Source organism: Cynocephalus volans, chromosome 16, assembly GCF_027409185.1.
Source record: "Cynocephalus volans isolate mCynVol1 chromosome 16, mCynVol1.pri, whole genome shotgun sequence".
Lineage (NCBI taxonomy): Eukaryota > Metazoa > Chordata > Mammalia > Dermoptera > Cynocephalidae > Cynocephalus > Cynocephalus volans.
In genome coordinates this window covers 56,616,244-56,639,511 of record NC_084475.1, presented here as the reverse complement: position 1 = coordinate 56,639,511, position 23,268 = coordinate 56,616,244, and the positions used below count along the sequence as shown (strand labels likewise).

General features: G+C 32.3%; 1 protein-coding gene across 2 annotated transcripts in view; it reads left to right on the top strand.

Moving 5' to 3' along the window:
• ZDHHC21 (zinc finger DHHC-type palmitoyltransferase 21) overlaps positions 1–17,151 on the top strand; it is a 58,325-nt gene extending 41,174 nt beyond the window's left edge. For both annotated transcript variants that reach the window (XM_063081170.1, XM_063081169.1), the window contains 3 exons: positions 4,910–5,026; positions 16,115–16,158; positions 16,704–17,151. In XM_063081170.1, coding sequence (XP_062937240.1) covers positions 4,910–5,026; positions 16,115–16,158; positions 16,704–16,836 — 294 coding nt within the window. In that variant the 3' untranslated portion in view covers positions 16,837–17,151. The remainder of the gene's footprint in view (positions 1–4,909; positions 5,027–16,114; positions 16,159–16,703) is intronic.
• Positions 17,152–23,268: the final 6,117 nt, after the last annotated feature.

Below are 23,268 nucleotides of genomic sequence, written 5' to 3'. Positions count from 1 at the left end.
TAGTCTGATTATGAACATAGATGAACAACTCCTAAACAAAATATTAGCAAACTGTTCCTGGTTATTTATAACTAGCTTGGCCACATTGAGTTTATCCTAGGAATAAAAGGTTATTTTCGCATTAGAAAAATCAGTCAGTATGTTTTACCACATTAACAGACTAGGGAAAAAAAAGTTCAAATGAGTATCTCAGTGTATGAAGACAAAGATAAAATTCAGTATTTATTCGTGTTATAAACTCTTAGCAAACTAGAACTAGGAGAGAACTTCTTTAATCAGATGAAAGTTTTCCAAAAAATAAAAACATAAAATCAACCACCTATACATGCTAAGATGAAATGCTGACTTCCTTCCTTGCAAGTTGGGGGAGAAGGCATCGATGCCCACTACTACTGTTGTTATTAAACATAGTGCTAGAAGCTCTAGTTAATGCAGTAAAGCAAGAAAAAGAAAGAAAAGGTATAAATATGGAAAGAAATAAAACTGTCATTACTCATAGATGATATAATTGTGTAAATAATTTATCTATAGATTCTTTTGAAGTTTTCGGAAAATTTAAAAAGTGTGACTACAAAAAAAATTTTTAAAGTTAATTCTGTTTCTATATGCTTACAAACCAACCTTTAGACAATGAAATTAATAGCAAATGCCATTTATAATAGAATCAAAAAACAGAAAGTTCCTGAGTTAAATTTGACCAAAACAACTATAAGACCTCTGGGGGAAACCTATGAAACTTAATGGAGAGAGTATGTTATATGTGAATGTATGCCATGGTGTTGTAACTTGAAAGTCTAACTTTAAAATTTTTATGGAAATACAAATTATGTAGAATATCCAAGATATTCTTGCAAAAGAACAAGATGAGTGACTTGGCCTGCCAGGTAGCAAGACTTATTACAAACCCATAGTAACTAAGACCTGTGTCACTGGTACATGAATAAACAAACAAACCAAGGGAGCAGAATAGAGAACCCATGCATGTATGGATACTTGAACTCTGATCACTGAGGGAAGGACAGCTTTTTAAATGAATCTTTCTGTAGCAACTGAATATCCATACAGTAAATGTAAATTCAGATCTCTTTTACTGGGTACAAAAAAATAAACATTAATTCTAGGTGGATTAGTGACCTAAATGTGAAAAGCAAAACTTACAAAACTTTTAAAGGGTTTAGAAGATAATATGAGAGAATGTCATTAATACTTCAGGGTTGGGAAAGATTTCTTTTTTTTTTTTTTTGACCGGTAAGGGGATCGCAACCTTTGGCTTGGTGTTGTCCGCAACACGCTGAGCCAGTGAGCGCACCAGCCATCCCTATATAGGATCCGAACCTGTGGCCTGAGTGCTATCAGCGTCACACTCTCCTGAGTGAGCCACGGGGCCGGCCCAGGAAAGATTGCTTAAACAGGATATAAAAAGCACTAAAGGAGAAGATTGATAAATTGTACTACATTAAAATTAAGAACTTGGGTTTATCAGAAGATGCCATTAAGAGAGTGAACAGATAGTCTCAGAGTGAGAAGAGATATTTGCAATATGCAATTGAAACATAGTAGTATCCAAAATGTGTGAAGAGTGAATCAGAATGAATATTTACCCTTAGGGTAGGGTTGAGAGAGAGAGATTGTGATGGGGAAGGAATGCACAGGATGCTTGGTGGTTTCAAATGTTCTCATTCTTGAGAGGATGTTACTTTTCTTTAAACTGAAAGTATGTTTTATACATTTATCTGTATATATGCACATTTCTTAAAAAATGGGGAGAAATGAAAACAAAAAATGTAGTTACTGATTTTATAAGTTAGCTAGTGCTGCCATAATAAAATACCCACACACTGGGTGGCTTAAACAATAGAAATTCATTTATCACAGTTCTAATGACTTGGAAGTCCAAGATCAAGATGTTGGCAGGTGTGGTTTCTGTTGGGGCCTCTCTCCTTGGCTTGCAGTTGGCCACCTTCTCTCTATGTCCTGACATCGTCTTTTCTTTGTGTGGGAGCATCCCTTGTGTCTTTGTGTGTCCAGGTTTCCTCTTCTCACAAGGACACCAGTCAGATTGGATTAGTGCCCACCCTAAGGGACTCATTTTAACATAATCACTACCTTAAAGGCCCTGTCTCCAAATACAGTCACGTTCTGAGGTACTAGGGGTTAGGGTTTCAACATATGAATTTTGGAGCTGACACGATTCCACCCATAACACTGATTATGTAGTAATGATCTTGAATAGCAAATGGTTTTTGTGGTTTGGATAACCCAATTTTTGGATTCAAAAAGTACTATATTTAAAAAAATCTAAGACAGAAGTAAAGATATGCTCTGGAGTGTTAAATAACTCAAAATACAGATTTAGTGCTGATGATGTTAATTATACATATGTGAACTTGGAATACAATTATTTTTTGAAAATCTGAAAGTGATAAAAAGCAGTTTCTAGATTAAAGCTTTTTACTATTTTACATAAATACTTTAAATGTATAACTAAATGAATAAATGTAATATTATAAGTAGATCTTTTAGTCTCATCTCCATCCCTGACATTTGTAAATTGTAGTTGGCCAGAAATTTTTTTGAAAATCTTTTCTCTGGGAGAAGACAGGATGACTTTTATTTGGTCATATATGGTAATTTTACTACTGTAAGCTCTGCTGTAATGCAGTATATGCATTCCTAAAAATCAATTCACTATGTAAAACCATGCAATAAAACCACAGAGCTTATGGGAAAATGGGAGCACAATACTCAAAAACTTTGTGACATTTAAAAGGATAGGAACCTAATAAAAATAGCAGAACAGTTTTATGCCTTTGAAATTGTTAAGAAATACATAAATACTATGGTAAATATAGCACTTGACTTTGAAAGAGACCTTAAGTTTTCTTGTGGAAGTGAGCATCAGAAAGGTTGCAGAATGTCTGGGCCAGGCCGGAGCGGGAGAGTGCGGGGAGCGCAGTCACGCTCCCGCCGCAGGTTCGGATCCTATATGGGAATGTCTGGTGGGCTCACTGGCTGAGCGCTGGTCACGAAAAAGACAAAAAAAAAAAAAAAAAAAAAAAAAAGGTTGCAGAATGTCAGATACTGTGAAGTGAAGGAGGAAGGGCCTCTGAAATTGTAGGGAATGTTGTAATACCAGATGTGGATGGGTGTGGCTCATCACACGTGATAAACTGAGGAAGCTGGTGAATGTTTGATGGGTGTGTGTGTTTTGCGTATTTTCCTTCAGGGCTTGGTTCAGCTGGGTTCAGTTTTCTGGTTGACCTAGGGTTTCTGGCAGATAAAAGTCATGCATTAAGAAACAAATTTCTTGCTGTGCTCAAATTGTTCCTTAATGTGTCAGTGATGTGGAACAAATTTGTGGTTTTTTTTTTTCTTACCGGTAAGGGGATCGCAACCCACCTTAGCACTGCCTCGTCAGCACCACGCTCAGCCAGTGAGCGCACCGACCATCCCTATATAGGATCCGAACCTGCGGCCTCAGCGCTCCCAGCTCCGCACTCTCCCGAGTGAGCCACGGGGCTGGCCCCAAATTTGTGTTTTGAAACAGAACTTACTGTACTTAATTTATTTTATCATTTGCATCCCCTCCATCACTTCATTTTTATATGTTTTATAAGGATTCTGAATTAGCTCTTTTTACTGCAGTTTTGAAATGACCTCCTGATATTTGACTACTACATAACATCTTAAGTGTCTTGGTGAATTTTAAGTTTTTCTAGGCTAATGAATAGGTAATTTGGGTGTGGAGTCAGATTTTTGCTTGAATCTGGTGGTTGATTAAGGTGAGACACAGAAAAGCCCCAGTTCTTTTGTTTCAAGCAAGTGCGTTATCTTCATGACCTCCTTGTTTCTGGTTTTGCTACCAGGATACCTTTAATCCTTAACCATTGTGAAAGAAAGCAAGTGGGTGGTTGTGTTTTGGGGATTCTTTCCATCTACCTGTTGCTTTAATCCACTGTGGCTTTTTTATTCCAAAGCTTAGTAACAACAGATTTCCAGGAGAAGTCTTAGTTTTTGACTCCCTCCCTCCCTCTGATCTGTTTGATTTTTAACAGTGAGAGTGAATGAAATGCTTGTTTTCTGTCCTTCCACCACAGTATGTTTGGTTCAGTTTCAGGACCCTCATTTTCATGTCCTGAACCAGAAAATTATCTTTCTCTCACAGCATTTCCATTTCTCCCTCCTGTCTGGGCATTCTTTTATACTTCTACAGTACCCTGTGCATGTACCCATTATGGCATATGTCACATTGTTTTGGAGTTTTGCACAGTTGGGCTTACCCTCTCTAAATAAACTGCATACTTAATGAGAGCATGGACCATATCTTTTATCATTTTTACATTTCTGCTACGTAGTATAGTGCTTAGCAGTGGTGGTTGGGTGATTGGATAGAAGAATGAATGAAGCAGCCTTAAAGAGACCTGTCCTTATAATCCCATTTTGTGTGTTTTCATCTTATTTTGACGAAGGTACATAATTTCTTTGTATTTTGATCACTTGAACTTTAATAATATGAGTTATGCTTCTGCATTCAAACTTTTTAGCAATACAGTAATAAAATTTCCTTTGAAGACTAAAGATTATACGCCATCCATGTTTTGTTTTGTTTTGCCACAAGTAGATGAAAAAACAAATGAACATGGTTAACTTGCAACCCTGAGATTGAGGTTTGACATAATAAAGTAGTGAAATCCTATATTTTTCGGCTTGCTTTTGTAAGTTAAAAGTTAGGTTTGAAATTTTCAAATTTTCATCTATTGATTAAGTGGAACAGATTCAAAGAAGGGGAGGTAGTTCTTTTAAGATAATAAGAAGGATATGTTGTTATAACTCAATTCTGGATTATTATTACAACTATAAGCAACTCTTCAGATTGTTTTTAAGGCTTTCTTTTTCTTTTCCTTTACAGGACCTCTTTGTTGTTAGACATGAATTGGCCATAATGAGACTAGCTGCCTTTATGGGCATTACTATGTTAGTTGGAATAACTGGACTCTTTTATACTCAACTAATTGGCATCATCACAGTAAGTGTATTTTTAATGTAAAGTAATGTATTTATGAACATATTATCTAATTATGAACTTAATTCAAGAGTTACAGAAAGTTTAGAAATCAAAGGAGAAAATTACCCATAATTTTTTACATATTTCCATTTTCATATGCCTGTGTAATTTTAAAGTAATTATAAACAGGTACAGAGTGTACGTACAATTTTGTATCCTGCTTTTAAAAATTAACAGAGTATTTTTTATATGCCTACAGACTTTGTGTTTATACTTTTAACAGCTGCATATACCCTGTTTAGTGAATACATCATATTTTAATTAAACATTTTCCTGTTGATTGGCATTCAATGTATAACCATTTTTCTGTTACAATTAATACTACTTTTAACATCTTTTTTTTCTTTAAACTATTTATTTAGGGTAAACTCCCCAAAATGGAGTTGCTGGTAGAAACATCTTATTAGTAATTAAGTCTTTTTTTTTTTTGCTTGTATATATCGATGTGCAAACTAACTTAAGTGATTGCCGTTGTTTATCTGGGATGTCTGAAAGGTGACTGACAGCTCCTTGTTTTATGATATTTGATATGAAAAAATCTTGAAATAATGTCATATCTATTTTTTATACTTTTACATAAAAATATACTTATGAATAATATTTACTTATTTATTTCCCTTTTTTATTAATACTTACATAGGACTAAGTAATTTTTTCACACCATTTTGTAGAGGCTATTTATGTGCATGTATGTAAACATGTATGTTCAAAAGGTCTCCAGCATTATAGTATATGTAACATATGTATGGTGTACAAAAATGTTTATCAGAATATATACAGTGAAAAAAATATAGTAGGAAAAAATGCATCAAAACTTCTATAAAGCATCAAGAGAGTGTACTACTGGCATATAAGAGTAGACATAGAAAAATGAAATAGAATTGAGTCCAGAAATATATATATGTGTGTGTGTATATGTATATATTTTCAGTTGATTTTCAGCAAGGGTGCAAAGACTATTCAATGGAGGAAAGAATTGTCTTTTCAACAAATGTTGCTGGTTGGACTCCTACTTTTCACTGTTTAAACAAATTAACTCAAAATGGATCATGGTCCTAAATGTAAGAGCTAAAATGATAAAACTCCTAGTAGAAAACATAGGAGTAAATTTTGGTGGCCTTGAATTAGGCAATGGTGTCTTAGATAGGACACCAGAAGCTCAAACCACCAAAGGAAAAAATAGATAAAATGGACTTAATCAAAATTATAAACTTTTGTGCTTCAAAGGACACTATCAAGAAAGTGAAAAGACAACTTAGTGAGAGAAAATATTCACAAATCGTGTATCTGACAAGGGACTTGTATCTAAAATATATAATGAACTCAGTGATAAGACAAACCAATTAAAACATGGTCAAAGGATTTCTCCAAAGAAGATATACAAATAAAAATAAACACATGGAAATATGTTCAACCTCATTAGTCATCAGGGACATGCAAATCAAAATCATGATGAGGTTGAGGTACTACTTCAAACCCACTAGGACATCTATAATTAAAAAGGCAGACAGTAACTGTTGGCAAGAATGTAGAGGAATCAGAACCCTCGTCCTGTGCTGCTAGTTTGAACATAAAATGGTACGGCCACTTTAGAAAAGAGTTTGGCAGTTCTTTAAAAAGTTGAACATAGAGTTATCATTAGACTTAGCAGTTCCACTCCTAGGTATATACCCAAGAGAAATGAAAATGTACGTCTACACAAAAACTTGCACGTGTGTATTTATAGCAGCATTGTATTCATAATAGCCTGAAAATGAAAGCAATCTAAATTTCCATTATTTGATGAATGGATATGTAAAATGCGGTATATCCATACAGTGGAATATTATTCAGCCATGAAAATATAAATATGAAAAGAAATGAAGTACTGATACATGCTGTAACATAGATGAACCTTGAAAACATTATGCTTAATGAAAGAAAACCATGTTTGTATGATGATTCCATTTATATGAAATGTCCAGCATAGGCAGATCTACAGAGACAGGAAATAGATTACTGGTTGCCTAGGGCTGGGGGGCTGGGGATGATAGCTAAAGGGTATAGGGTTTCTTTTATGGGGTGATGAACATGTTCTAGAAGTGGAGTTGCTGGGTCACATGAGAGCGGTTTATCTTTTATGAGAAACTACCAGCCCTTTTATTCAAAAGGTTGTACCATTTTGCACTCCCACTAACAATATATGAAAATTCTTGTTGCTTCACATGCTTGTAAACATTTGTTTTGTCAGTCTTTTATAGTTATTCTGGTGGATTTTAATTGTAATTGTATCTTGTTTTAATTTGCATTTCCCTGATGACTAATGATGTTGAACACTTCTTCATGTGCTTATTGACTATTAATGGAAATTTGTAAAATGTCTGAATATGTATTTTTATTATTCAGCATGATATATTTTTCTAATATTCCTTGTGATTTCTCTACTAATGATGATGATGATGATAAATAATGTGATATTAGTAACAATACCAAGGATGAGAGCAAGTCTTTCCCTAAAATCTTTTTCTCTACTTATATGGTAGTTCATAAATACTTTATAATAATGAACTTCTAGTCCATAACTTCTGTCAAAATTGCCAGATTATGTTTGCATCTTTTGAATTTCCACTTTTGAAATAACCAAAATCATTCATATATACTTATATCCCTGTAACAGGATTTTTCACATTTCCCCAAATTCATGCATTTGGGAACATCACTGCTAAGAGTACAAGTTGTTTAAGAGGGCCATCAGGGATTTATAGCTGAGAGTAACAGTTTTCTTGCTGCCTAACAGCCCCATTAGTCTCAGAGAGTAGGGTTTGGTAGCAAAGGTTTCAAGATCTTTTGAGGATTTCTATTCTAAAAATGTTAGCATTTTCTCTTCTGAGATGGACATAACTTATTTATTGTTTTTGTTGGTTTTAAAGGGTGTATATCACGTTTCATCCTAACTCTATTCCATTCTACTAAGTTAATATTCTCAAATTGCAGTTTTCTTTTTTGTTATAATATTGAACATTTCATTGTATAAAGACAGGGAGATTGAGTTATGATGTGATATTTCTAAAGCTGAGTAAGGACCACATTTGTTAAATAATGCTCTCTCCAAATGTTTCATTTCTTTCTGTATATACATATAGTACCTCTCAGAACACTGTATTAGACAAGGCTTATGTCTATAGAAATTATACATTTGTGAAACATTCAAAAAGAATGCAAGTATTAAGAAAGAGAATATATTCTATTTGTTAGTCTAATTTTTAGTCACTATAGTTCCTGTTGAACACAAATACTTTTAAAATTTACAGTAAATTTTAATTCCATTTACCTGGGCTTTCATAGTAAACCCCAAGCACTATTCTTTCTGGATTAAAAAAAATAAAATAAAGGGTTTCCAGAATGTATTCCTCCCCACATTGATTTAAGGTTTTTAAATGCTTAATTAAGGCTGTTATGCATTCACTGTGTAATTTTAAATCTTATGAATTATTAGCATTTAAACAAAACAATATATAGTATTTTAATTAAAATTAAAAATATAGATTATGTTTACTTTATAAAATACATTTTGTGTTTTATTTTATGATAATATTAAGATTACCTACAGGAAATATCCCACTGGACATATTTTTGCCATAATCTGAATCCATGGCTCTCTCTTACACTGTGAAAGAAGTGATAAATTTGTCAGGTAGTATAAGAAAGAAAAGAGTGAGAGAGAGAATCACTTTAAATTTAATCCTTCCAGTAACGTCTTCTCCTTCCCCTGCTCCTGCACCTCAAAGATCCATGAAGCATTTTGGGAAAACTCTAGTAGAGGTGTCATTTCATTAAATAAACTATGTAATCACATAGCTTGAATATGAAGGGTCTTCAAAAATTTATGGAAAGATTCATATTATCTTTTAATTCTATTTTTCTATGAACTTGAAGTACCCTCATATAGGCCTGTTAGAGAACAAACAAGCAAAACAAATGCTATCTCTTTTTAGGTGTGGCTTGAAATTTTGGGGAAGCAGAGTATCCATTCTCAGTATTTTTTCCCCATTATTTATTCTTAGTTGGAATAAATAAATAATTTCTCTCGTGTATAAGAGGAAAAATCACATCTTTTTATTGATAGTACATGGTAACAGGATAATCATAGCAATGATAATCTGATGTCATTTTAGACCTAGCAAAAGTAGATTATCTGTGACCCAGAAAAAATAATTAGAAATTACTTAAACTTAAAAATTGTGGATTTCTAATCTTATTTCCAAAGTTAAAAGACCTCAGTATAACCAGATGTTTCTGTTAGACTAATCTAAAGCCCAGTCCTAAAGGATTACCTTTGATTATTTTTAGATTTAATTTTAAACAGGATTAAATTATGCATTTTGTGCCTTTTTACTAAAGTTAATATTGAAGTTAAAATGTTTTCAGAACAATCTGCTGTGAGGCATTCTTTTTTATTAGGGGAACAGGTTATTCTAATTATTCCTTACTTAGACTGTTTAGCCTCTTTTTTTTGGCTGTTTCTGAATGAAATGGATAGTGATGTTATTAATAATGTTATTGATGTTGTCAGAATTATTGAGCAGTAGTTCACATACAAGCAAGAATAATGTCCATTCTGATTAGCACCAATACTAACAGTACTGGGTGATAGTGTTGTGTTTTCAGTCACTGGGCATGGACAGAATTAATCAAGAAGTGTTGTAACAGCTGGTAGGGCGCATTCTGGTGAGGTTCTGACAGTTAGCTATTATGTACTGTGACACTGCTCTGACAGTTTATCTAAATTTTGTATACAAGCATTTTTGTTTTCTGGGCACTGTGTTTATGTAATAACGTAAGCTTTTGATGGTGTCTTTGTAGCTTAGTGTTTTTCTCAGTTGTGAGGTTGGGGGTAGGGTGAGTAAGAGGTATTTAGGTGTAGTTTTGTAAAAGGCTTTAAATTCTCAAAGACAAAGTTAGTGATATTTTTCATTTGGTCTCACAGGTACTATTGAACTTTGATTATATTTGAATTACTAAAGCTAAAGATAGCTTAAAACAATGCTTTTCAGATTCAAAGAGGAAAATATTTTCCCCCATAAATACAGGCCCATGTTCAACTTGCAGAGTTAATGTTTATATAAATAAATACAGAAAGAATCACAAATGCAGGGGTCACTTAATTTTAACTTGGTTATCTTATGCAATGAAAAGTATTTTATGTTTAAAATGTTACATCAATTTAAAGGAGATTATCTATTAAATAGCATTTCTTTAATCAATTATTGGATTTACATTCCTTCTAAATGCACCCAGAAATGTACTATTTATATTATTAATCCTTATAATTAAATATTGCCAGGTATCTCACAGAGTCAGTGTGGTAAATTAGCAGCATTCAGTACAATCTCTGTACAAAGTATGTTTGGTCTACTCAACTCCAAGTCAGATTACAGATATGGAAAACATTGCTAATTATGCTGAACCTAGCTCACTTATATTTCTGTAAAGGGAGCTGTGTGTAGCATTTTTTGTTTTCCTTTCTGCATTATATTTTTGTTTAATTAAAAATTGTATTTCTAATATATTTCTGAGTATAATATTATATAAAATATTTTTCTCAGTAGCTTTTCAAAAACCGAGAAAAATCGTTAAAATTTAAGGTGTCACTTTTTTTTCTTATATGATTTTAATGTCATAAAATTTCTTTGATTTGGATTAAAATTTCTTTGGATTTTGGATATAATAAAGAACTTTGTAGAAACTAGATTCCACCTCACCAAGACATTAGTTTAAATACTAGGTTACCATTTTTATGCCAATATAAAAACATTCTTTAAAAAAAATCATCACCCAAGTTGCTCCTGTCATCAGAATTATTATGTGTAGAATTGGATTGCTTTTTAACATAAACATGTTTCTGTGTAAAAGTATGTTTATATTGCATCATTTCTTTTTTGCTCAGTGTAATAAACTGCTTGGAAATATTTCTGATAAAATTAAAAGTAATTGAAAACAATTTAAATCTGTTTCTATAATTTTTTTCAGTAGGATAGTATATTTTAATTTTCTTCAAACATTACTAATTGCTTGAGTGACTAAATAGATACTTTTTTTTTTTTTTTTGGTAAACTCAAACATTTGTGAGTTTTCCTTTTACTTGTAATTTTCCCGAGACATTAATTTTATTATCTCATGATCTAAATTCACATGAATATTTAATCTAACCTTAAAACATTAAGGGATTGGAGAAAGCAGTGAATCTTAAAGTTCACTTGTAATCTTTTGCCACAGTGATTCTCTCTGTCACATTCTATTGATATATTAGTTGTTACCCAAATCCCAGCCAGAGGGATGTTAAATGTCTGTCTAAATTCTACGGATAACCAAAAATCTTACTAAAAGTATAATTTTGGTGTTAAAAACATAAGAGTAGCTGAATTTGAGTGCTGGTTGTAAACATAATTTTTCAGCTGTTTCAAATATTCTAGTTAGTGTAAGACTTACTTATGTAACACATTATTGTATATAATCATCCTCTCTGGCCTTCCTCTGTATATTCCTTTATAGTTATTTCTTGTATACTTGAAGTAAGCTATAAGCTCCTTGATGCTAAGGACTGTAATAGTTACTTAGTAAATTTTAGATAGATGGATAAATGAATAAATGACTCATGGTTTATGTACTTAGGACTTATTTTTTCAGCTGGATTATAAGCTGCATGTGGGCATAGGATTTTATATGTGTAGTCTCCTAGTCTCCATCATTTTTTCATTATAAAACTGCTTTTTTGATTATTTAAACACAATTGTGAAAAGTTACATTCGATGTATTTGTGATATACTACAAGCCCTCTCAAAGTGTTTAGTAGGCAGTCTTAATAAAAACTAGGATTACCGTTTACTGAGGAGTTATTATGGGCTTTAACATGTATTAACTCTTCTAATCCCCACAAAAACCCATGACGTAAGCACTATTATTTGGAAATTGAGGTTCAGAGTTTTATTAATTTTCTTAAGGTTATGCAGCCAGAAAGTGGCTCAATGAAAAGAAGTGTGGCATTATTTTAGAAAGAGATTTCAGTGGCTCCAAATGTAATTAATATCTGCTGCCCTCTCACATTAGTTCCATGATTGATTAAATGTTTATGTGAACTTCAGATCCCTAATCAAAGACATGGCTGGTGTTCTGTTGGAGATGGATGCTCAAGGAACCGTTCATTTCAAATGAGGAAAATAGTTCTGGCTTCAAAGGAGAAGAGAGAGCTAAGTGTAACAGGACATTTTCTCTCTTTTGATCACACAAAAAAAGAATAATTAAAAATAAGAAATCATGCTGTTTCTGTCCATGTTCAGTTAGTTTAGTGTTGCAAATATATTTTAAGTTAGCCATTTTGTACAATGTATGCTGGTATCTGCTACAGAAAAATTTAAATTCAAAGTTAAATGAGCTGCTGTTTGTGTTCTGATCAGAGATGCTAAGAAGTCAAGCAAAAATCTTTCTTAGAATTAATAGAAATTAGTAATAGATAATACATGTATATAATTTCAAATTGTGAAGAATTTTTCTGAATACTGTTTTAAACTCTAGATTAAGTCAACATAGAGTCACTGAACATGTACAATAAGAATAAAGAGTGCAGGCAATCATTGAAGTTAGGTTGGACTGTCTTCGAGGAGTCTGACTGATAGAATATTCTTGTTTTCATCAAGTCTTCAGTTTGGCGGGTCTAGATTTTGAAACTGTTTCCAGAGTTAATCATGCCGAGGCATTGTCTCTTACTTCCAGACTTAGAAGAGATAGTCATATAAACTGGGTTGTTCATTTCTTTATGTACGATTGTCAGGTGTGGCAAATGACTCTTCAGCACATTCTTTCTCCTGTACAACATATGTGGCAAAGTGTTGCTTGATGAGAATGAACCCAAAGCAGGATGAGTTAGTTGGATGGGTTATATCATCAAGCTATCTATACCAAGAGGACTGGGTTCTCAGGTCTGTTAACCAGGAAACCTCTGGTGATAAATTCTTGTCACCAAGAATTTATCCCTGCCTCCTCCAGTTTTTCTAACATCCAGCCAATAAATGCCTCTCTTTCCCTTTCTGCTAGGAACTCCACCACCCCTTCCAGGTATAATCTTATTAAGATACAGTTATCTTTTATAATAAAACATATTTTTTTAGACTGAACCTGAAAGATCATTTATTAGTGTAAGACCAGCCATCAGGAGAAGATAAAGTATTGGTTAATAAAATAGGTGAGACCTGTATTTCTGTAAGTCTTGTTGTTTCTAGTTTATTCTTAAAAAAAAAAAAAAAAACACACACACAAAATTTCCAGTTTTTAAAGTTGTGAAGTGTTCTCATATATATCTTAGTTACACAGACTGATGAAAGTCTTAGATGTTTTGATTACTAGACTATAATTAAGACATAAATATTAGTCTGGAAATAAGATATCCTAATTGTAGGCAACACACAGCAAAAACTTGTTTCTTATTCCTGGAGGAATTAACTTTTCTGGATAGCTAGGTTTTACATATACCTAGGCATTTATAAATTGTATTTATACTCCTTGAAGATAGCAGTTATCTTATTGGTACTTTCATGATGGGCACTAAAGGTTTTGAGTCTTTTATATTGAATGAAATTATCCCTACCAATTATTCTTATTACTTTTAGTGTATTTTTTTTAAATCACATATTTCTCTGCTTTATAAAACAAAACAAAGTGTACTAAACCTAATTTTAGCACTTGAGTAACTTGTGGTTTTCAGTATTCCTGGCAGTAGGAACCTTTCTCCTCTTCTAGTTTGCTGTTTCTATCCTGCTTGTGAATGTGATAGTGTGAAAATTTGTGTTGCTTTGAGTATGTTGTATAAGTGCCAGTGCAAAAACTTGATGACATGTTTAGCTACTCAAATACAAGTTGTACTCTTTTCTTAGTGTTCTAGATAGCTGAGTTTCACAGAGATGAACATTTGCCATTTCTGGAGAAAAATAGTAGCCTGTTTTGGCCAGCCTCATAAATCCTGTTCATAAAGTGATGGTAAACATAACATTTTTTGAAAGAATAATCATCTGCTTCTGATGATTTAATAGGTAGTTTTCTAGTTATGTCCTGAAACAGATTCTAGAAAGGTGTCAAAAACATTTGAAAATAAGGAACTTTTTCTATATTAAATCTAAGTCTGAAGTCTTGAAACTTGATTATTTTAATGCCACAAATTCTTCAAGGCTGTAGTGGTAAATTTCTAGTAAATTAAATTATATCAGATTAGTAGTCTGATCTGGCAGTTGACTTTCTTATCCTGAGATAGTTTCCAATTTTGAAGTGTTACCCATAACTGTGATTTTAGGCCATTCATACGCCTTTTGTAACAGCACTCCTTGACTTCTGTCCTATCTTTTCCTTTGTATTTTTTGCACAAACTGTGTTAATTGCTCTGGAACGACCTGTCACCATCAGACTCTAAGAAACTGTTAAAATAACTTTATTCACTTCCTTTACAGATGTAGAATCTGAGGCTCAGGTTTCCTCTAAGTCCTTTATCAATGTTCTCATGTATTTGCAGACTGTGTTTTTGTAAAGTAAAATATTGTTTTGAGGAAATTATGCGACTAAGCTGAGAAAGGTTGAGTATAACTAGAATTGTCATTGTATAATGTGAATTCCAAAGCATGATAGGAAAACTAATGTATATAGAATATGTAGCTAATCTGTAATTTTTCACAAATTCTGGAAAAGTCTATAAATGAAGCTCTGTTATTGGTTACTAGTCATCTTAAAAATAGATTAACTTTCCCTTTTATAGGCTAACTGTAATTATTCAACGTTTCATATATGAGAACTTAGTATTATGAGCTATTTATTCATATAAAATCTGTAAAGAATTTGTTAAAGTAAAGATGCTGTTCATTAGCCTCATTGAAAAAAAAATTCTGGGCCGAGCCCGTGGCGCACTCGGGAGAGTGCGGCGCTGGGAGCACAGCGACGCTCCCGCTGCGGGTTCGGATCCTATATAGGAATGGCCGGTGCACTCACTGGCTGAGTACCGGTCACGAAAAAGACAAAAAAAAAAAAAAAAAAAAGAAAGAAAAAAAATTCTACAACCATATAAGTTCTTGGGATTTGAGTTGCAGCCACAAGTATTTGCATGAATAGTACTGCTTAATAATAGTACAGTCCATCTTCATATGTGAGTGAGGTATTAAGGTAAAGAGATAAGAAGAGGAAAACTTCTCAAACTTTTTTATATATTTGAAGGACTATATTCTTTTTTAGTGCTTTAAAGCATATTTAAAGTATATATACCTTAAAAGTAAGATTGTGTAATTTGTGTTTTTATTAGTTGGATATTACTTATCATAACAACTTATTAATCTAAGTATAGATCTTCTGTTAATCCAAATTAAACCAGCATTTCTAGAAGCTGCTTTTGTTGGTTGAATTGTTTTTCTTAGATATTTGTGTTAGAGATTTATAGAAAACACACAATAAGAAATTATATTATTATAAAAAGTAATTTTTATGTTAAAAAAGGAAATAGTTTCTACCAAAGAACACTAATTAGTTAACTTTAGTTTTCAGAGCAATAGATATTGTAATATGGCAAATTCATAAAACTCAAAAAATTGTTGAGTTTTGTTGTTAGCTACAGAAATCCAGAACCAGAAACACTCTTGGCAGTTTTCTGTTCATTAGTATTTTTCATGTGTCCTTTTACTATTTATTTTGTAATGCATATTCACTGACAGTTTAATTGAAAATATATTCCAGATTTTTAAAAGAATTATCAAGAAAGCACATATAATAAAAGTTTATATTTTAATGAAGTGGTACTCCCACACTTTTTGTGAGGTTTTGTATAATTTTTTTTGTTTTTTGGCATAATGTAGAGTTGATTCTGTTTTTCCCAGGGAATTTTAGCTATTTATGTAGATAATTTAAAATTCTTAATACCCATGTAAAAACTGTTTAAATTTCCAAAATATTCTCTTAATAGGATTAAAAACGTTATTAAGTAGTTGTAGAATAAAGACTTGATAACTTTGTTACTTCTGAATATAATTTTTTTATTTTTAATAGGATACAACATCTATTGAAAAGATGTCAAACTGTTGTGAAGAAATGTAAGTATAAAAGTGGAGTGTATAGTATTCTTATTTAAAAATTGAAACAACTGGTCACATTTGAGAAATGTGTGTATATAGAAAAAAGATAATATAAGGATGGCTTTTTCTTGGTGCCTTTTCTAAGACCTGAGCTAGACAACCATGCCCTAAACTTACAGTAGGGGTCTTCCAGCCATGATAGTTTCAAACAAAATAAGTACTGATCATTCTTGTTCCTTGTCTAACTAAAGTAAGTTAAATTATTTCTCCTCAAAGTACATCAAAAGAGATTTGCTACTGTGTTGTTGACAGACATTCTGTTAATCCTGAGATTCTCTTTGCTTCAAAAGTTGCCTTAGGTTGATTGACGACACAGATACAATATCTGCTATCGAGAATTAAAACTCAGCTGCATGCCATAATGAAAGAAAAGCTGTATTTGTGATGCTGGGACACAATTCATCAGAGTCCAGTAATGGATCCCCAGCCAATCTGTATTGTTTTAGCTGACTGAAGTGCACCATGGGAGTGCTGTCTTTCACTAATAATGCTGTCTTCTGTAGATCGAGGCCCCGAAAGCCATGGCAGCAGACCTTCTCAGAAGTTTTTGGCACTCGTTGGAAGATCCTGTGGTTTATTCCTTTCAGGCAGAGGCAACCACTGCGAGTTCCCTACCACTTTGCCAATCATGTCTAAACAGATGGATGGTGGGCACAGATGGGTCCTCCATGCTGGAAATGCGTTACAGGTTTTATGATAATAGAACTATGACAGTCTTCAAGTCAATTAAAATCCACCCACCAATCTTAGGCATCATAATGTGCCCCAGGCTTTATTTTAATAGTGTTCTTGATCCTGTTGTGGGACTAATACAAGATCTATATTTAAGTTTTAAAGCATGTTTACTTTCAAATTAGGTTTCCACAGGGATTTCTTTAAATGCTTTTGTTATTAAGCTCAAAAGGCAGTGATTGGGATGAAATAATCGTACATAATTTCTTTTAGTACTGACAGTGTTACATATTTTAATTTATGGGAAATTTCAGATGTTTATTAAAATTTTTACTTTTAAGCAGTACTAACCAAATCTGAATTTAATTCTTCAGGTTTTACAAAAGTTGATAAACCTTATAGTATATGTAAATTTTCTTTTTCAAATACAATTTAAAATATTTAATTCTTCCTTTTATATGTACTGCAAGATTTTTTTAAATGCAGCATAGGAGTGAAGGATGAAAAAAGGGCAGTGTTTTCTTAGGATTAATCTTCTAATGTTTTCTTCCTTTCTCTTCACCAAAACCAAAATAAAAATACCACTAAAGTAAAACACAAACTACCTAACTTATTATAAAGGAAAGATTAATTTTTTTTCCACATTAACTTTCCCATTTCTTTTCGCTTTACCATTGTAATTGTTGATTGTTATTAGAATATCTGCTCCCAGGAGAAATTTGTGACCGGTGGGCATGTATTCCTAGCTACCCTAAGATTTTAAAGAGCAAAAAGGGTAGAGATTTGCAATAATTCCTTCAACTAGAAGAAATGGTCCTTATTGTTACCACAGTTACCTTTTCTAGTGCAGTTATATTAGAATGTGTTTTTTAAATGCTAATGTAACTAGATAATATATAATGTACATAAAGAGGAATATTGTGCTTTTGAAAAATATATGCTTTTTACTTTTATTTATCCACTAGTAGATCTAAAATTACACATTGAAGGTTTATATATAACAGATATTGGCAAACATATTGAAATTTTATTTATAGGAAGTTACTAGTAAGTCACTAACTTTTGTGTACCAATAATCACCCAAGTTGAAATTAAACTTTAATTCGGCCAGCTATAATTTGCATTGAGACCTTGTATTAGTAGCTAATGTTAGGAAATGACTTTAAAATAAGAAAATATAATGATCTATATTTATCATTAGTCTTATACAAATTTAAATTGTTAGTAGTTCTGGTCTTTTGGAAAGCATAGAACACTTGTGTGAAAAGACGTTTAATATGCTTTGAAAAAAATTCAGCTTTTAATTTTTTCCATTAGAATGCTGCAAAATACATATATCTTTTTAAAGAATTTGTGTACTCACAGTCTTTCCCTTGAAGAGAATATTGGAAGAGTCTACTGTTCTTGGACCATGTTAATATTTTTCTTTTAGTTCATTTTGAAAGTGAGGAATCATACCTGGGAAATAATAAAACAGAAGGTTACCATTGTCAGCCAATTAGCTATACTGTGGTTATTCTTTCAGAAGTTGTAAATATCTTATAAAATATTCTGAAATAATAGAATAAGCTATTCTCAGAGATATTAATTACCATGTCTTTCATGTTCTAATTATAATGCTTTATTACTTAAAAAATTAGAAGTGGCAGATGAAAAGTATTTATCGGTGCTAAGATGCATAGTAAATTTAATATAAGAAATATATTTATAAAGCTTAATGAAACACAAAATTAGTATGTTCATGTCAGGCAAATGGGTTGGATTTTGTGCAAGCTAATTCACCAAATTTGGCTTGGTGACAGAACTGTTACAAGGAAGTAATGTATAGATGATGTAAGTAGATACCAGTTGAATGCCTTATGTTGTATATGTTCCTTTCAAATAAGGACCTTGAGAAAACAGCAGAGCCAGGTGAAGACCCGTAAAGAGCTTTATGGCCTTATTTATACTTCATGTAGTAGCAGTAGCTACTGAAAGGTACTGGGGAGATCTCTTTCCCACTCTGAGGATTTGTCTTTTTGTTTTTCTTACATTTACCACTCTTAGGGCACATTCTCTTCCCTTTTTTCTCTTTCCCCTCCCTGATCCCTCTGTACCTGATTCCTCTGAGTTACTGGACTACAAACTAATGCACTAGACGAGTATATGCTTCTTTTGTTTGAACGGCAGAAATGCTACATATCAATATAATAAGAATCTATATTAAAGTACATGTATATATACTTAAGCTGTAACTTTCAATATTCCCAGGTTAGCATACCTAACCCTACTGTAGGTTTTGTGATTCTTGTTAAGACTACTAGAGAGAAACCAACTGGCAGTTTCCTAGGGATTGCATCAACTCTGGTGTTCTTTCTGCGCCCTCTTTTGGCTAATTGATGTAATTATACTGGCTCTAGAGATTTACTACCCCTTAAGTAAATTGTATAGTCAAATTCTGAACATGTCAGAGGTACAAACTTAGGAGTATATGTACAAAACTGTAAAATTTCATGAAAATGAGCATGTTCCTGTTTATGGTGTTATTTCTAGTTCATAAGAATGTGATGACTACTTTGCTTCATGTATATTATATTTTTTACTATCAATCACAAATTTATATCAGATTAGGATAAACTAATTTAAGCCATTTCATGTATTTATTTTAAACTTTATTTTTGCAAATTAATTCTTTAGATTTAGAAGAGCTGTTGCTTTAAAATTACCATTTATTACAAAACACAGAAATTTATTATAGTTACAGTGTCAACCAAGTATCTAGTGTGTTTTAATGAATATCTAAGAAATACATTTAGTTTTTTTAATCTCAGTTTTGGAATAATTTTTTTTACTGGCTCTAAGACAATTTTTTTTATTGTCTTAAGATAACTAATAAGAGATTAACGATTTTTTATATACTTTTCTCTTAGTTCTTTTTAAAAATTTTCCAGTTAGTTATATCTGTAATCAATTCATTATGTATTCTGGATAACCGTGAAAATAACTAAAGGTGTTGAGGATCAGAAAATAATTATGAGCAGTGAGATTATTGATGTAATCTATACATTGGACTGAAATATTTTATAAACATTCCATTTAACTTTAAGCAAAATGTACGTTAAAGGATGTTATTACATAAGTGAAGTCATTTATTTGGCTTCTGGATATGAAAGACTTTTACCTAGATACTGTAAGTTACGCTTCCTGAACAATCATATTTGTTGTTGTTTTCTGCAAAGAAAAATGTTTATGGGCTCAATGTAGGCTCAAGAGTGTAGGCAAAAATGGACTGAATTCAGAATTTCTCAAATAATAGGCATTCAGTTAAAGAGCTGTTGGTACTTTGTAATCCGGACTTATAGTTTAAAAATATTGTTAGCTGATGTTACATTATAATAAAAATACTATTTTGCATAAGTGTTGCATTAAAAATAGCTGTGGTTAACATAAGAGATAATTATGTAAAATGGTAGTTATCACATTAACCTTTTTCAGAAGAAAGCATGGTTTACTTTTAATAGTAATGAAGTAGAGAACATAAACGTACATAAAGTTCAATATAACAACTGAGTTAGAACTTCTGTCAGAATTAACAGCAAAACATTTTTGCTAATACATGGAGATATTTTTCTCTAAGGATGATGGCTAATCATAATTATTCTTAATCATAAGACTTTCAGGTTACTTCCATACAGGTAACTAGTTGGAAATATGTTTCACTTAAAAGGGCATATTGATTCTGAATGCTAATCATGAAGACTTAAGTTAGGAGAACACTTCCAACCAGGAAGTGTGCACTGATTTAGATTATGGCCACATAGATCATGGGGCATTTTGAGTGTTCTCACATGTGTTGCTGTAAAATCACAATGTATCCAGCTTTGGCTTAATATGGCATTAATATTTATTAATAGAACTGCTGGTCTCTCTCTGGACCTTAATGTCTCACTACTTCTCTTGTACTTTATGTGTCAATAGATTACCTAGCTCAAGTTAACTAAACTGTAGTTACTTCATTACGTAAGTTTTTGACATGACCTCTGATATACATTATTACACGTGTAGTTAATAAGTCATGTACTTTGTCTACATGCTAGTATTATTAACCATATAATTAAGTAATGAGTGAGTATATTATTTAATGCCCACATTTGTTGCCTTCAGTTCTAGGAATCATCCTCTAGATTTATCTATAAATCACAAATTTCATTACACTCCATGTTTAGCTGTTCTCTTCTGAATTCTACAGTAGAATATGAGAAAGTGTTCGAGCCAACTTGCTTGAAATATTTTGAACCAATGTTGTTATTGTATATATCAATCAATATTTAGCATTTCTTCTACTTTTGGGGTGATGATGGCTTAATTTAGGGAAGTAACTTCTCTCACTTCTTTCATTATCATTGTGCAATTTTTAACAACAAAATTCACTACATTTTTGTCTGTTCTTCAGATTTACAATACTGCCTGCTGGTACTAATTTGAAACAAATAATGGTATTTAAACCTAAGTCATTGGTATTACCGATATTTTCCATTATCATATTTTTACTATTATTTTGTCCTTTTCCCTGTCTCAGCCATAGAGGACAGGTACAAATGAGTATGAGTAGCCAAAAAATTAGATAAGGAGAGTGGGGGAACTTGCTAAGGCGGAGGGAAGGCTAAATGGAGCATGAATAATGAGCATCTCAGCAGCAGTGCTGACTCAGTAGAGTTTCTGTGACATCAGAAAATCCCTTACTCTAATCATTTTAGCCTTATCTCTTTCGATGCCATCTTCTGTACGAGTCGTTAATGCATGTAAGCATTTAGTTTGAGTTATTTAATGTAAGGATTTATATTGTTGTTTCTCTCAGCTGGTCAGATGCTTTTTAGAAATTATTTTAAATTTTAAATGCTATAATTGTGTAGTATGTTAACATGAAGTTTTAAGAATAATGTGAACAAATGCAGCTATTTAATGCAGAGGAGAAATGAATAGGTCGCCCAAAGTTTGAAAGAACTGTGACCTTTTCTACAAGTCTCTTAAATTTTGTCACCAAGGAAAAAGCAACAGTTTGTACCTAAACAGTGGTTTTCACTTTAACATTTGGGATATTTTGGAGTTCCTGATACCTTAAAGGTCTTCATTTCTATTGGTATTTTGAATACCCGAGAGACGTAATGTAGTGCTTACCACAGTTGCTCTTTCTGGTGTTGGTAGCTTCATAAGTAGGCAAAGATGCATATAAAACAGCAGCAACAAAAGGTGTGTTTCTTTTTGTGGCTTTACTTGCCTGTTTAACTAAATACAGGGTTTAATTGTCTGTAGCTGTTAACTAAAAGGGAAACTTTTCTGCATATTGCAAGCTCTATATTCTTGTCAGTATGCATTGGGTGATATTTTAACCTACTGGTGCCTGAAGTTTTTTAGTGTTCTACAACCTCAACAACAAAAACATCTTGGTGCTATTCACTTTAGCATTGAGTGACATTTTTAATTCCTGTACCAAAGAGTTAATTTTCTTTTTGGTTGGCTAAGAGTTTTTTTTCTGACAGCTTTATGTTTATAAAGTAGAATTTAATGTTATTAAAAACAATTTGATTAACAGGTCTTAGTTTTTGCACACTGTTGCCTTTTTAATCAGTTTTAAATGTCTCTTATTTGGACCTTTTTTTTTTTTTTTTTTTAGTTAGGCAGGGTAGTATGGATTTTAATTTTATATTAAAATAGCTTGGCTACATAAAAAGGTTTAATAGGCTGAAGTTACAGAAGATAATTGAAGCATTTATCATAAGAATTTTTGGTTTTTTATTTCTGCAACAATGAAGAAAAAATAAGTAGAAATTCTACTTTTATTTCTATAAATAAACTATATACCTTATTGGGAACTTTTAATGAATACTGAAACAAAATACCAAAATGAAGAGTTAAGGGTCCATTCTGATTACAGATCAAGAACTCAACACCTCTGTGTGTATGTGTGTACTTCTTAGTGGCTTTAAGGAATGACATTGCTATTTTTCTATTTTGCAAATAAACATAAAATTAAAGAACACTTTTGAAGTATTCTCTCTCTGTCTCTTTCCCCCTCCCCCCTCCCCTTCTCTCTCTCTCTCTCTCTCTCTCTCTCTCTCACACACACACACACACACACACACACACACTTTCCCAAGAGGAAATGCAAATCTTTAAAAAAAAAAAGTCAATTGACTTTTATGTGAAAAGTCAGAGTAAGATTATTGTAAAAACTAATTTTGCTTAGTGATTCATTTTACAGAAATGGAGGAAAATACCCTTTAAATGTATTTGTAATACTTGTAATACTGCTATATATTCTATTCTGGTTCCCTATTTTTCTCCCTAAACTCACAAAACACTCACTTAGTGTTCTTAAAACTGCAGCTGAAATGGTTAATCATTCTGGCCAGAAGG